Source organism: Phascolarctos cinereus, unplaced genomic scaffold, assembly GCF_003287225.1.
Source record: "Phascolarctos cinereus isolate Bilbo 61053 unplaced genomic scaffold, phaCin_HiC Scaffold_3;HRSCAF=262, whole genome shotgun sequence".
Lineage (NCBI taxonomy): Eukaryota > Metazoa > Chordata > Mammalia > Diprotodontia > Phascolarctidae > Phascolarctos > Phascolarctos cinereus.
Window position 1 is genome coordinate 108,600,266 of NW_027555736.1, and position 15,466 is coordinate 108,615,731.

General features: G+C 48.2%; 2 protein-coding genes across 8 annotated transcripts in view; both read left to right on the forward strand.

Annotated features, from left to right (window-relative positions):
• Positions 1 to 4,902, forward strand: part of ARMH3 (armadillo like helical domain containing 3) — a 223,733-nt gene extending 218,831 nt beyond the window's left edge. For all 6 annotated transcript variants that reach the window (XM_078151093.1, XM_020967140.2, XM_020967127.2 and 3 more), the window contains one exon: positions 4,113 to 4,902. In XM_078151093.1, coding sequence (XP_078007219.1) covers positions 4,113 to 4,205 — 93 coding nt within the window. In that variant the 3' untranslated portion in view covers positions 4,206 to 4,902. The remainder of the gene's footprint in view (positions 1 to 4,112) is intronic.
• A 3,028-nt stretch (positions 4,903 to 7,930) lies between these two features.
• KCNIP2 (potassium voltage-gated channel interacting protein 2) overlaps positions 7,931 to 15,466 on the forward strand; it is a 35,735-nt gene continuing 28,199 nt past the window's right edge. The window contains exons 1-2 of one of the 2 annotated variants that reach the window (XM_020967185.2): positions 7,931 to 8,096; positions 8,409 to 8,703. In XM_020967185.2, coding sequence (XP_020822844.1) covers positions 8,631 to 8,703 — 73 coding nt within the window. In that variant the 5' untranslated portion in view covers positions 7,931 to 8,096; positions 8,409 to 8,630. Of the gene's footprint in view, positions 8,097 to 8,408; positions 8,704 to 13,848; positions 14,027 to 15,466 lie in introns of those variants that run through there. The other variant, XM_020967180.2, reaches the window with a different exon arrangement.

Below are 15,466 nucleotides of genomic sequence, written 5' to 3' on the forward strand. Positions count from 1 at the left end.
CTCTTAATCTACCCTCCCTCTAAGTCCCCTTTCTACCCTTTCCTGCCTATTTACTATTGATTACAATGTATTTTTGTACTCAGCTCTGTATATGTGTGTGTATACTTCCCTCCTTTGACTGGTTCAGATGAGAGTGAAGTCAGGTGCCCATTCCCTCTTCCGTCTTTGTATAGATGACCACTTGTTCACTCTCATTATATGAGATGATTTTTCCTTAACCTTACTTTCCTTTTCCCCTTGTGTATTTCTCCCTTTTTTTTATTCTTTTCTTAAGATCATCAAGACCTAACAGAACCACTCCCAGGTTTTCTCTAACTTGACTCCCTCTGTGACCCCTGATGATGATAGGGTTTGGAGGAGACATATATATGTCATCTCCCCATATTTGGATGTAAGCAATTTATCCTTGTTTGGACATTTATCATTATACTTCAAAGTTTCTCCTTGGTTCTGATCTATTTATCAAGATTATGTGTAAGTCCTCTATTTCATTAAAGGTTCATTTTTTTCCCCTGTAGCATTATACTTAATTTTGCTAGGTAAGTTATTCTTGGCTGAAAACCAATATCCTTTGCCTTTTGGAAAATCATATTCCAAGTTCTTTCCTCCTTTATGCTGATGGCTGCTAAGTCATGGTTGATCCTTACTGTGGGACCTCAGTACTTGAAGAATTCTTTCTTTCTCTCTGTTTGCAGTATTTTTCTTCGACCTAGAAGCTCTGGGGTTTGGCTGTGATGTTCCAGGGAGAGTTTTAATTTGGGGATTTTTCTCAGGAAGTGACCAGTAGATTCTATTTCCACTTTGCCCTCTGTTCTAATAGATCTGGGCAGTTTTCTTTTATGATTTCTTGAAATATGATGTCTAGGCTCTTTTTTTTGGTGACAGTGTTAAGTATTCCAATGATTCTTAAATTATTTTCTCCTTAATCTGTTTTCCAGGTCAGTTGTTTTTGCTGCTAAGGTATCTAGAGATATCTTACGTTTTCTTCTCTTTTTTTCAGCCTTCAGATTTTGATTTAGTATTTCTTGTTGCCTTATGGTGTCATTGGCTTCTACTTGATCCATTCAGATTTCCATGGAGCTTGTTACTTGGGCTTGGTTTTGTACCTCTTGTGCCAGGCTGTTAATTCCCTTTACAGTTATATCTCCCATACCTCTCATTTCTTTTCCAGTTTATTCCTCAAGCCCTCTCATTCCATTTATAAAAACATTTTTTTTTAAACTCTTGCTTCATTTCTTCCAGGAATTGTTGTTGAGTTTATCTCTAAGCTGTGTTTTTCTCTGAGGCAATGCTTATAGATGTTTTGGAGAAACAAAGAAAGAAAATATTCTTTTCAATTTGTATCTTGATCATCCTTGCCACCATAATAGCCCATTGTGGTAGGAGTTCTTTTTATGTTCACCCATTCTTCAAGTCTGCTTCCTGACTTTGGACTTGATATTACGGCTGGGCTCTATATACTTCTGTAAGGAAAGTCTGGTTGGGTCTATTGCTGCCTTCTTGGTGTATTGAGTGTTATGTTACGCTGGCATCTCAGGGACAGGCAGGGGACCTGCAAGCTTTTAGTGCTCCCAACAATAGTCTGATCCAGGACAAAGTCTGATTGCTGCCCTCCTGGTCTGATCTCTGGAGCCAGCTGGAAAGCACTGTTGGCTCAGAGTGGCAGAATTCTAGGCTCCTCTTTGGTCTGGGATTCCCACCCCACCTCTTCAGGCTAGGCTAGACTTTGTGAGACCCTGCTTGGGCCTGAGGTCTGGGCCATACCACCACCACCAGTGCTGCTCCTGCTGGTGACTTCTGAACTTTTTCCTTTCTCAGTACGCTACCCAGGATCTCCCTACCAGAAACAACACTACCCAGTGTAGGTCTCCTCCTTCTGCTCAAGATCTGGATCTGAGACCCAGCCTGGGTGGTGGGCAACAAAGCTGCCATTTGGTTCCAGTGCCCACTGTAGTGTCCCAGTGTGGATCTAGGATTGCCTTGGAATGGGTCTGAGACCTCCTCTTGTTCTTGTGCACAGCCTCTCCCTGGGCACTCCAGGGCTTAAAGACCTCCCTGTATTGCTTCCTGTGGTGAGCTGGACTAGCCTAAGTACTCACTGTGACTTCTTCTGGATTTCCCCATCAGATTTGGTCTGCTGCATTTTCTAGATCAGTTAGGAAAAGTTCAGGACTGTATTGCTTCCTGTCACTACACCATATTGGCTCCACCTTTCCCTTTCTCTAGAATAGAATTTTCCTCATTCCAAAGTTTCCATCTATTATCCTTCACCCTAGCTCTCTCCTCTGCATTTTCTGAGCTGGTGAAGATATTGATTTGTGCCTGGCATGAAACAGGAATGCTGACCCCTTGTGAGGTTGTGCTTCTTGTACTTTGGCCCCCAAACTCCTTGGAGAAGGAGGTTATGTGTGTAGGGGTGAGGGCTGCCCGTGAAAAGGGAAGAGCTAGTAGATCTGTGTCTGATGTCTATTTAGTGACTGCTTTTAAAAATCCTACCCCTTCTTCCAGAGCCATTTTCCCTACTATGAGATAGAGAATGAAGGTAGATTGTCTCGAGTTTGGAGCTAATGATCTTGAGCTGCCTGCTGTTTGCCTTTTCCTGACTTCCAACCTGACAACTTCATTAAAGGCTCCTTCAACCACGCAGGAATTAAAAGCAAACTCACTGGGATTTGGTACCCTTTCCCACTGAGGAACTGGGGCTAAGTTTTCCTAGTCTTATCAGTGATTCCTTCTCCCAGTGAGGGCTGGAGCCTTCATGGACTCGGTCCCAGATTAAGGAGGGTATACCTTATGACACTTGAAATTTCCGCCCTCTTCCTCTCTGCTGGCTAAATATCATTCCTGCAAGTCTGCCTATCTATAGAGTTAGAGTAAAAGGAATACCTATTTCCTAGCCATTTCCCTCCCACCTACCCCATTTAGTCCCAACATATACACACTTGTCCTGTTTCCATGATGGAGAGAATGCTGGCCCCCATAGCTTCTTCTGTAGTTTCCTCTTTTTTCTTGGGATTCAGCAATTTCTACTTTGACCAAAAACATACCTTTCTCTAGCCAAAAGGTATGAAAAATGATCCTTGCTCTGGTCCCAGAGACTAGATCAAGTGGGTGAGTTCCCAAGGTGAGAGAGTTCTAGACTCCTTTTATTTGTGAGCTCAGCAACATCCTCAACCTTACCGAAGGGTGGCTAGTCTTTATCCCTCATTTGAGGTTTGTCCAGCTACAGCAGCTTCTAGGTCCCTAAAGTAGTAAGGAGGTAATCCCTAACCTTCCTCAGTCCTCATTCTCTCTCTCCAAACCCTCTTCTTCCATCCCAGTACTCATTTGTGTGATGATTCAAAAAGGAAGGTAAAGCTTAAGAATCCTGGCTAGAAAAGAGCAGACCTCAGAATTTTATTCTTTTATTTATTGGAACTGGATCAAACTTCACCTTCCCTGTCAGATCCCAGCTCTTCTTCCCAACACAGGTAGAGAAGACCTAGCGTCTGCTTTTTCTGTCCTTTTTTGTTTTTTTTTAAAGGTAATTAGGGTCAGGTGACTGTCCAGGGTCACAAATCTGAGGCCAGATTTGAATTCAGGTCCTCCTGATCCTGGGCCAGTCTTCTAGCCACCATGCCTCCTACTGCCCCGGCTTTTTCTGTCCATGCTTATTCCCTTCAGTAGTCTGAGCCCCAATGTTGCTCATATACATTGACTTCTCCCTCCCTTTTCTTTCCCTTTCATCATTTTCAATCTTATAGGATTTAGAGCTAAAAAGAACCTTACAAATCATCATCTAGTCAAGCTCCCGCATTTTACAGCTGAGTAAACTGAGGCCCACAGAAGTAACTTGCCACAAGTCACACATGTAGTAATACACTTAGGATTTAAATTCAGGTCCTTTGACTCCAAATCCAATGCTCTTCCTATCATACTATGCTGTTGTTTGTGTCTATTCCTTCCAGAGAGCAGTTTCACCAGTTAAATAATAAGAAGGAAGACTTTCACAAAAGCTGTAAAAACCTGAGGCTGCTGCCAAGGTCACACCCCACCACTGTTCCCTTATTCTCCACCCCTAATCCCACCTCCCTGTAACTGTCATTCTCTCAATTCTTGTCTTCCTTCTCCAGGTCCGGTCCATCAGCACCAATGTTCGAAGGAACCTTGCATTCCATACCCTGAGCCAGGAGGTTCTGCTAAAGGAATTCTCCACCATCTCTTGAAACTGTGTCTAGGAAGCTACTCATTGATTGTCCTTTCCCCTTGGAAAACCCCTAGGCTGTGTTCTTTCCCTGAGGGTTCAGGGTTGAAAGAGAAAGACCATCCCTTCTCCTGCAATTGAAGCTAGAGGGAGAATTGGAACACCAATCTTTTTTCCAGACCACCTAGATGCTAGTGGGGCTTGGACATGGGGTCGGGCAGGGTGATAATGTAATTTGGTGGGAGGGAGGGAGGGACTCCAGGAAAAGGAATGCCGCCAGGATTGAGGTCTCAGATATGAAGGGATGGTCTAGCTGAAATTTGGTGCTGAGGTGCACTGGCCAGTGGAGACCAGTGGGCTCTGCTGCAGTATGGAGGGCACATAGTCGAGGAACTGGCTTCCTCATTCTGGATTGGGGAGGGAAAGGACCTTGTTTCCTTCTATCCTGAGGCTGAGATCCCCCAACCTAACAGTTTGGCGGTACCATATCCCCATCCTGGGGATTGTCTCTGGCAGAGGTGGGGCCTTGGAGTCTGTCCTCTGAATTCCTAGGCTGTGCCTTGATTTGGGGGCTGGAACCCCCCCCCCCACCTCCACCAGCCAGGCTGTTGCCCAGCAGCATATAAGGTCACTACTTAGTTTTGTTTTTTTTTTAATCTGTTTTAAACTCTGTGTCTTTAGGTTGTGGATGTGAAATAAACATTGAGAGGTTTTCTGAATTCCTCAGGTGCTTCTTTTCCTCTCCTCCCCTCTGTTCCAGCAGTCATCTCACCCAGGACCCCCTCATAAAGCAGTGCCTTATGCCACCCATGTGTTTAACACGTGCTCCTTCCCCCGCTGTCCGTCTGTTGTTTACATCCAGCTTGGCTGAGAAATTCCTCTGGGGAGGGATCTGTTCCTGCTGTGATCTGCCAGCAGGAGGGAAAGAGAGACCCTGCCAGGGAAAGGGTATTTATGAGGGGATAACACTTGAGTCCTTCAACCAGCCTAAGGACTCTTGGGACAATAACTCTTCAGCACCAGATATAAATCCCAGCCTTAGGGAAATTTTAGCAAGCCTTAGTGTGAACTACCCAGGCTCCCTTCCTCATCAAGTCTAGACCAGGAGAGTATTTGGGTATTGGGGGGTGGGGGAGAAGATAGAAATCTCCTAGTCCTCAGAGAAATTTAACCAATACTTGAAACATCTCCAGACCTATTCCTATCTCTTCCCCTTTGTTCTTTTCCTTCTCCAGCCCCTTCTGTAAAATAATCCTAGATAGTTTTTGTCCTGTATTGCCATTTTCTTTGTTAGTTACTAAGCTGAATGTCCTCACTTTCTAAATCTGTTAGGACAGAAGGTAGAAGTATGAGTGAGGTTCTCACCTTCTGTGCTCCCTAGTCAAGATCTGCCATACTGCTTCTGAGCAAACATGGCTGAATGGATAAGTTAGCTGGATTCTTCATTATTCACCCTGTAGTGTGATCTGGGAAGGAGAAATAGAAGAGAAATGCTTGCATTTCCTTTCTTCCTCCCAGTGTAGTGGGAGGAGATCCAGGGGAAGAAAATGGCAAATGAGGGACTAACATTCTATTTTTGATAGAGCCTACCCTTGTTACTCCGACCCTTAGCTATGGTTTGGAAGTCTAGGATTATATTGGTCCTCACTTTGTTTTTACACACATCTCTATCCCCACCCATGCCCACCCAAGGCCCTAGAATAGCTGTTTCCCCCATCCCAGAGACTAGGAGGCTTAGGGGTAGGAGGAGGGCTGTTGTGTAGGGGTTGGCTTCATTCCTGTTTGCCTGCCCTGCCTAGCCTATTTATGTGTCCAGGAACCAAAACCCCACCTCCAAAGGAGGGGTGGTTGGGGCTGACGGGAACACCAAAGTACTATCCTAGCTCGGGCAACTGCTACACCTCTGCTTGGTGGGTGAGGGGAATATCAGCCTTCTTTGGGAAATAAGCCCCTTGGGTGCTCAGATTAGTTTGAAACCAAAGGGAATGGGGCCTTTTGTGCTAAGGCTAAGTGAATCTGCCAGTGATTCCCCCTGTAGCTAGGAAAGAGTTGAGGCTTTCAGAGTTCTGGTCATTGGCTTAACTTCAGGGAGAGGAGGGCTTCATTGTTTCCGAGAATGATAATCAGATGCTGCAGGAACAAGCTGAAGCCAATGGGGAAGTCTGCATATAGTTATTAGAAATTGATTTTTACTGGTTAACTTCTTTGGTTCTCAATCTCCAACCCTTACTGCCCAGGTTTCATTTCCCATAGATGCTCTAGTAACTACTCCCCCAGATACACCTCTGCTTCTACAGCCCCAGCTCTAAATCTTCCCAGGACTCCTACCTTTTGTTCAAGAACGGCTTTCCTCTCCCCTCTGCTGGAATGAGGTCTGGGGAAAGTCTGTCAGCCCTGGGGACAGTCTCATACCAGGGATTTGGAGGTCAGCAGCAGGCTTAAGAGAGCTACCTCCCTAAGGTGGAAGAAGTTTGGACTTACCTGTCTTACAGTTAAAGTCCCTTACATCTATTCATCCTCATCAATAACTCAGTTTTCTTGGGTCTCCATTTATATTTGAGGGCACAGATACTTTTCTCCTCTCACCCTGCTCTCTTCTTTGCCTTTCCCTGCCCCCCTCCCACACGCACCCTTCATCTGGAGAAGAGAAAGAAAATAATGGAGGCTCTGGTGTGGAAGTCAGACCCATTAGTAGCCAAAGGGCTAAGCTGACTGCCCCAACTGAGGTGATCCTAGGTCTGGGCTTCCATGGTAGCTGAGAACAGGAGCCTGAACCACCGCTTCCCCCTTTCCTACTTGCAGTTCCCTTTTCTGACCTTTCTCTTCCCTCCCCCCCCCCATTCCCAAGCACAGTTCCTCCAGGGCTAATTGAATCAAGTGGATAGAAATTGAATCCAATTGAAAAGATTAAATGAACCCCAGGTCTTAACAGTAAAGAACTCCGATGTCTTTTACTTCTTCCCCCGGGGAGCTACCCCTAAACAGGGAGTCTGGCCCTGAGGAACGTTGCCCCTATGTCCAAGCCAGGGGACCCCAGAGATGGACTGAAGGTCTCCAGTTGCACTTAAGGGGTTAGAAATTATGGCAGCTGGTACTCTCCAAGGGAGATCCAGTGGAAATTCAAACATCAGGAGAGTTAAACTGCAGGAGACAGCAGAGACTGTGGAAGGTTTGGGTCCAGAACCAAGGATGCAAAAGCATCATCTTAGAGTGAGAACTCGGGAAAACTAGTCATGCCCCTTCAGGTTGAGCTGGAGGGAACAAGGACCTCTCTCTTTCCCCATTGTCTGGCTCACTAGTTCCGTCTCACTGCTCCTTCCCAGATACAGCAGTTGCAGATGCTGGAATATGGTAAAGTATGGGGCACATATCAGGAGTTCTCTTTGAGAAAGAATTCAAAGCAGACAACTTTTGAGATACTGCACGTGAGGCTCACTCACTTTTCTCCCGCTATCTTTAATCTCTGCATGTGGTGTCAGACTGGGAAGCATTCTCCAGCATAGCGACTGGAGTACAGGCTGTATGTCAGGGAGCGGGGAGATGATGGTTCTAGAGCTTGGGGAAAAGGAACTTAAAAATGCCCACTTCAACTGGTCTGCACTGAATCAGTGCTTAGGCTTGGCCTTCTTTTCCTCTGCTTCCCCCACACACACACACACACATACCTCCATACCTGCGGGAAGGGGGTGGGATTGGCTAGGGATGTGGGAGGATGTGACTAAGAAAGCCATACTGGGAGAGAGACAGAGACTCTCAGCGGGTGAAATAGAGGGACAAGGCAGAGACATGGAGACAGAGAGAAAAAGAGAGAACTGGTGGATATGAAACCTTTTTCCCTTGAAAAGAAAGGAGACCCCGGCGACCCCCCCATCCCGCCCCTCCGCCCGGGTCGCCTCCGCTGAGGTGGAAGCAGGTACCTGAGGCTTCCTTGGGGAGGAGGGGGCCTCGGAGGAGGCAGGACAAGAAGGGAGAGCCTCCCATGGGGCACACGTCTTTCCTCCCGGCTCGAGTGCCTACGATTTGGGGAGCGGGGGCGTTAAAGACCTCCCACCTCCCCGCGGTCCTCTGCCCCCTCCCCCGGGCAGTCTTGTAGAGGTGGGGGGACTGGGGAAACCAATCCCAGCAGCGCTGAGGGAGGGAGGCGGCGGTGACAGCCGCGGGGAGGGGGCGGGAGGATCTGGGCGGCTCGGGCTGACTCCGGCTCCGGCTCCGCTCTCCCCGGCAGCCTGACTCTCTTCCAGGACTGAGGACAGCCTCGGGCCCCGGCTGCCCGGCCGAGGGCCGCGCGGGAGCCGGGGCGCGGGACCGACAGGGGGCGTCCCGCAGCCGGGACCTCCAGCCTCGGACCCGAGACCGGCCGGCGCGCTCTCACCGTCAGGGGGCGCTGAGGGACTGCCCCGGCCCCCGCGCCCCTTCCCCAGCCGGGGCGGGCAGTGGAGCGGGGGCCATGCGGGGCCAGGCCCGGAAGGAGAGTCTGTCCGATTCCCGAGACCTGGACGGCTCCTACGATCAGCTCACGGGTGAGCTCAGGGCCCCGCTGGGGGCAGTGGGCGCGGGGTGCTCGGAGCTCTGACCCCTAGACCCCGGACCCTGAGCACCCCCTTCTCTCCTTTGCCCCCCGGCTGGGTCATCGGAGCCGTGGGCCTGGGTCCCTTTAAGTAGATCCCACGGGAGTGGGGGGAGGGAGACAGACAGCAGGAGCAGGCACACGTGTGAAACGGTCGTCGTGTGTGTGTGTGTGTGTGTGTGTGTTTGTGCGTGTGTGAGTGTGCCAGCTAGCCCGTTCGGTGACACTGAAGACGGAGCTTCCCCAGAGCCGGTTGCCATGTGCCCTCAGCTGGTGACTGACAGCGACGTCCATGTGACAGAGCGTGTTGTTGTATGTCTGAGGGTAGCTCGGTGGCTGATGTATGTGATTGCATGGGACCGTATTGTGTCCATGAGAGCCCTCGATGTCTACCTCTCCACAAAACTTTGTAACTGTGCACCTCTGTGTGTGACAGTGTGGTTGGACTAACTGCTCTGTGTGGTCTGAGCTCTGAGCTTTTCTAATGTTTGTTAGACTGTGGTCCATAGTGTATCTGTTAGGAGATGTTATTGTGTGACAGTGTAAATGGGTGTGTGAGTGTGTACATGTATGCCCTGCCTTTGCTGCCTTTCTCTGCCCCACTCCACTCCCATATCTAAGAATAGTTCATGTGGGACTAGAGAAGGGACCCAGGCCCCCACCTGCCCAATGACTCTCAATCCTCCTGCTCTACACACACACACACACACACACACACACACACACACACACACACACACACACACACACTCCCTCATGTCCAGATGCACACGCACTCTCTCACGTCCAGATGCACATGCCTGTGAAAGTGCTTAGAGATTGTTGGGACCAAAAATCTGAGCTTCAAAGAAACTTCTTCCCCAAGCCCTTTTATGAGGAGTTTTTCTTTCTTTCTCAGAGTCCTGGGGTCTGGGGTATAAAAGATCCATGTCTGGGAAAGCTACAGTGTCTTGTGTGGCTGTACCCCTTTTCCCTCTCATCCTCTTCCCCTAATCACTGTTTTTCCTTGCTGGCTGTGCTTCCTGTTTTCCCCAAAGTAGGAAGAAGTGTGCATGTTCATGAAAGGTTTGTACATCCATGTGTATATATACACATGTAGGTGATGGGGCCAGCTTTGTGTATTGTAGAATCATAGATTTATACACTTCAGAGCAGCAAGGGACCTTTGAGGTCACAGAGTTCATCTCGTCCCTCTCTCTACATCCACCCTGAAGACTAGGTCTGGCATGAATGGGGTGCCTGCTTACATATTTGGGGGGGAGGGTGTTCCCTATAGTGTAAGACACATTCAGCTATGTATATAAATATGCATGCAATTGTGTGGCAGGTTTATCCATGTACATATTCTTATATGTTTACATTATGTCTATATTTGTGTGTGTTCATGCATCTATCTCAGAAGCTAGGATGAGAGAACCTCAATGAGTTTAGGGCAAAGCTGATTAAGGTGAGAAAATGGCAATGACCATGAGCTCTGTAAGGAAAAACAAAGAAGGCATCATGAAAGAGGGTTGGAGTGGAGAGTGTTTGGGGTAGGAGGACCTAGTTGTACCTACTCCGTGATCCTGGGACTCCATCAGATTTTTTGGTCTATCTTGGGGTTTCCCCCCCTCCAGGTCTCCCAAGAAAGGTGGAATAGAATCCAGGGTTCCAAGTGGCCATTGTTTTACCCTAGGCCCTGCTCTCCTACTCTTTCTAAGGCCTGGACCTTGGAAAAATTGGGGAAGATGGAAGAGGACTTAATTACCATCTCATTTATTTTTCCCAATTAATTAACTATTCCATTAGAGGGTCATCCTCTCCACTGTGTAAAAATGGAGTGACATACAAGGGCAGAGGTGGGTTAAATATACCGGGTGAGAGGACCCACTCAACATATTCAAGGGTGATTTTGGGCTAGTTGCTTCCATTCTTTAGACTTGTTTCCTCTAAAATGGAAACAATAATCCCTGATTCTTGTTATAGGGCTAGCAGAATATAGCCAATGGAACACACTTTTAGAAGTAAAATAGGAAGTTCATAGGTGGAAAGGGTAACTGGGAGGATAAGAATGAAGGCAGAGCTATAAATGCAGAAGAATGGAGTAGAAATTGTTGGACTGACTTGTCCCAGAGCTGTCGCTGTCCACAGTGCTGAAACCTGAGGTCAAGGACAAGAGAGGCTTTGAGTTTTCTGTAAAAGTTACAGAAATGTTCTATTGTTCTGGGCTGTTCTCCATGACTGGGCCTGTCTCAAGTATTGGGTGTGGAGGAGATATCTGTTATGGGACTAGGTCCTGGGGAGAGAGTCCTGAGGCAAAGATACTTTCTTTGTCCCCATCTGAAGGTGAGAGGGGAGAAGGGGGGAGACTTTCTGTACCCTCCTGGATTTTGGTTGGAGACTAGGTTGGGGTAAGGGCAGCAAAATCACTGCCTGATGGGAGGTTTCTAGTTCCTGTTTTGGACTTGGGCCTGTGGGGATTATCTTTCTGTCCCCATCTGTGATTGGAAGTGAAAGTCTCTTACTCTCTATTTAGGTCTTGGGATGGGGGTGGGGGTAGTGGAAATCTTTTTGTCCTATGACTGAGTCCTTGAGGAAAGGCTCCCTGTTCCTCCTGCCCTGTCCTGGCAGTGGATGTCTTTCTGTTCCCTTGTTGATTGGGGGTTGGAGAGGGAAGAAGAAAGAGGTGTTGCTCTTTCTGTCCCAGATCTGTGTGTATTTGTCTAGGTTTGTGTGTGTGTGTGTGTGTGGTGTGTGTGTTTGTTTGAGGTTCCTAGGAGTTGTCTTTCTGTCCTACTGTCCCAGGTCTCTGTGTCTTTGTCTATGTCTGTGTGTGTTCAAGGTTCCCTGGAGTTGTCTATCCTACTGTCCCAGGTGTCTGTGTGTTTGTCTGTCTGTCTGTTTGAGATTCCCTGGAGTCGTCTTTCTGGTCTATTGTCCCAGGTCTTTGTGTTTGTCTAGGTGTGTCTGTGTGTCTTTGTGTGTTCCAGGTTTCCTACTATCCTACTATCCCAGGTCTGTGTGTGTGTATGTGTGTGTGTGTGTGTGTTTTAAGGTTTCCTGGAGTTGTCTTTCTGTACCATTGCCCCAGATCTGTGTTTGTGTATATTCAAGGTTCCCTGAAGTTGTCTTTCTATATTAGTGTCCTAGGTCTCTATGTCTTGTCTATGTCAATATGTGTGTGTGTGTGTGTGTGTGTATGTTTCAAATTCTCTGGAGTTGTCTTTCTATCCTACTGTCCCAAGTCTCTGTGTCTTTGTCTATTTCTATGTGTGTATTCAAGGTTTCTTGGAGTTGTCTTTCTGTCCTACTGTCCCAGGTCTCTGTGTCTTTGTCTATTTCTATGTGTGTATCCAAGGTTTCTTGAAGTTGGCTTTCTGTGCTATTGTCCCAGATCTGTGTGTGTATGTGTGTGTGAGTGAGTGTGTGTGTTCAAGGTTCCCTGAAGTTGTCTTTCTATCCTACTGTCCCAGGTCTCTATGTGTCTCTCTATCTGAGGTTTTCTGGAGTTGTCTTTCTGGCCTCCTCTCCCAGGTTTCTGTGCATTTGTGTGTGTGTATGTGTATGTGTGTTCAAGGTTCCCTGGAGTTGTCTTTCTGTACTACTGTCCTAGGTTTCTGTGTCTTTGTCAGTATCTGTGTGTGTGTATTCCAGATTCCCTAGAGTTGTCTTTCTGTCCTACTGTCCCAGGTCTCTGTATCTGTCTATGTCTGTGTGTGTTCAAGGTTTCTTGGAGTTGTCTTTCTGTACTATTGTCCCAGATCTGTGTGTTTGTGTGTGTGTATGTCTGTGAGTGCGTGTTCAAGGTTTCCTGAAGTTGTCTTTCTCCACTGTTGTCTCAGATCTATGTGTCTGTCTACATGTGTGTTCAAGGTTCCCTGCAGTTGTCTTTCTGTACTACTGTCCCAGGTCTCTGTGTTTGCCTCTGTGTGTGTGTGTGTGTGTGTGTGTGTGTGTGTGTGTGTTTTCGAGGTTCCCTAGAGTTCCCTAGAGTTGTCTTTTTGTCCTACTGTCCCAGATCTGTATCCTCTCCAGGAATGGTCTCTTTGTCCCTGCCTTGGGTCCTGGGAAGATTCTCTCTCCCTCTGGTGAGAAGTGCCTTTGTCCTGCCTGGGTCTGCATGTTTCTCTGTCCCCGCCTGGGTCCTTGGGAAAGGGACTTTTATTCAACCTGCGTAGGGAGGAGAGAAGGGGTGAGGAGGGGGTGGGGGAGAGAGATAAAGACCCTAGGTCCTACAGAGAGGGATCTGGGTGTAATTACAGGGCAATGATTACACTCGTTCTCAGGGATGGGGCGCCCTCGTGTGGCAGACAGGCTGCGCTCCAGACAGGAAAAGACGAGAGTAAAGTAGGAGCCTCGAATATTAAAGGAAATAAAAGTGGATGTGAGCCTGAGTGCGAATCGTGCACCTCAAATCTCTGTGCCACCAGCGTCGCCCAGAATCTTTGGGCGAGTCGGTGTGGTGGGACTGCTAGAAGGACCCAAGGACTTATTTCTAAATGGTTGTGGGTTTGGTGTGGGGAGAAGGGAGTGGGCTAGGAGAGAGCAAGGTTAGGGGCGGCAGACAGGAGTTCTGCAGTGCCAGAGCAACCTCAGAATGAGGTAGGATACCCCTGGAAAACACAAGAAGCTTAGGAAGTGATCTTCTTCCTCAAAAAGACAGAAATCAAATAATTGAAGGAGACAGAGAAAGAAAGAATCAGAGAGATTGACACAGGCAGTCAAATTACCTGTCACCTCCTCCTTACCCCAGTTTTGTTGGTTCTGAGGTGTAGTGTCGCCATGACAACGATGCGCCCCCCAAGCCTGACCTCCTGGATCTCAAAATGTCTAAGGGGTCGGAAACTGGGGAAATAGAGGTGAAGGAGGGGAAGAAAAGAAAACTCTTCCGACTTCCCACTCTTACCCTCTCTCCCCAACTCCAACCCCCAGCCGCCACTTTCATATATTCCCACCGAGAAAAGAATCAGAGCCTCACCATTTTTGAGAAACTTTTTTTGAAGTATTGGGGTGGGGGATGGGGGACTGTGTCAGGAGAGGCTCCGCCTACCCCAAAGAGCTGCCCTCCCCCCACTGCAGCCAGTGATCCCTTTTCCCGACAATCAGTCCTTTTCTTCTCCCAGGAGGGCTCTGAGGCCAGAGCCACACACTTTTTGGGCGGGGGACCAGTGGCTGAGGGATGGTGTGTGTCGGGGGCAGCAACTGCAGCATGAGCTGGTGCCCCCGCAGCTGTCGGAGCCCCTTGGGATATGCTGCCCGATCCCTATTCCAGTTTGTGACCGGGACACTGGCGCCAGGTTCGAGGGAGGAAGGGAAAGGCCACTGCTGCATTTGAAAGACCAGGATTAAGGAGTAAAGGTGGGGGGTTGGGACCGTAGGACCCCTGGCAAAGGTAGGGCTAAGGGTTTCTAGCCTCTAGGGTTTGGGGTCTCAGCTGGTGAATATCTGACTGGGAGGGTACCGTAGATGGGACTAGCTGGAAACGCAGCATCTGATGGGACCTCAGCCTCAGGGTTGGCGAATGTTATAGGTTTGTGTGACCCTAGAAGTTTTTCGAGCTGTGTAACCCTGAATTTAAAGAGGATTGTATGGGTTGAATTGGATTGCTTAGTACAAGCATTGTATTGCAGTATGTGGGAAGTTGTATGGCATTCTTTCAATATATGGTGTCAGATTCATTGGGGTTTGGGGGGAAGGAGTGTTTTCTGTGTCACTGAAGTGAGGATTGTGTAGCTCTGGAGTTTTGTAGCATTGTATAGCACCAAAGTTAAAGATATGTAAAACTAGGATTATATAGCATTCATGTGGCTATGCGGTACTATAGTATTTACTGATTGTATTGGGTTGTGGGGTCCTGCACTGTGTGGCCCTGGGGTTATGGCAATTATGGGAAGTTTTGTTAAGTTTTGTGCCACTGGGTTTATGTAGGGTTATGAATGATATTATGTAGGGTTGGGGGACTGAAGGGTTTCCTTTTGTCTTAATCTACTATCTGGAACTACAAATTCCGAAATGCCCTGTTTTGCCTCTCTTGGAAAGACTAGGGCAGTCCAGCCGCTGACATGCTGGGCTTTGTAGTTTCCAGGCTATCTCAGAGCAGGAGGTTACCTGGGGACAGAGTTCTCCTATCCTGGAGACCCCAAGAGCTGTTCTTGCCTTTGGTCCAGGCAGTACCTGGGGCTTCTGCTGCCTGGTGCCTCAAGGAGTGCTTAGAGATCTCTTGGGGGCCTACTCTCCACCCCTTACTGGGGCCTGTCAACTGAGGATGGATGACAGAAGCCCTGCTTGACCAACTCTCAATCACCAGGGCCGTGACTTCCCAAAATAGCCCCACCAATCTAGGAAGGTCATTAATAACCTAGTTCTAGCAACTGGGATTTGAGATGGCCTTACCCTGTTCTAGGAGGGAGGGGTGGGTGGAAAGAGGGAAGACACAGGACTTTTTTGCAAAGATTCTAGGGCCAGGAGCCTTGTTCAGGCTCTCCCAGCCAGACTCTAGGGGAAGGGAAGGAGCTGCAGCAAACTGGGAAATTCTTCTGGGAACTAAAGCTGACCTTGCCACCCGCAGTACCCAGTAACAACCAATATCTCATCTAAGTGAAGGAGGTGTTTCTCCAATGTGCCCCACTTGGCAAAAGTGACTTCTAGGGGCAGCTAGATAGCACAGTGGATAGAGAACCAGCCCTGGAGTCAAGAGGACTTGAGTTCAAATCCAGCCTCAGCAAGTCACTTAACCC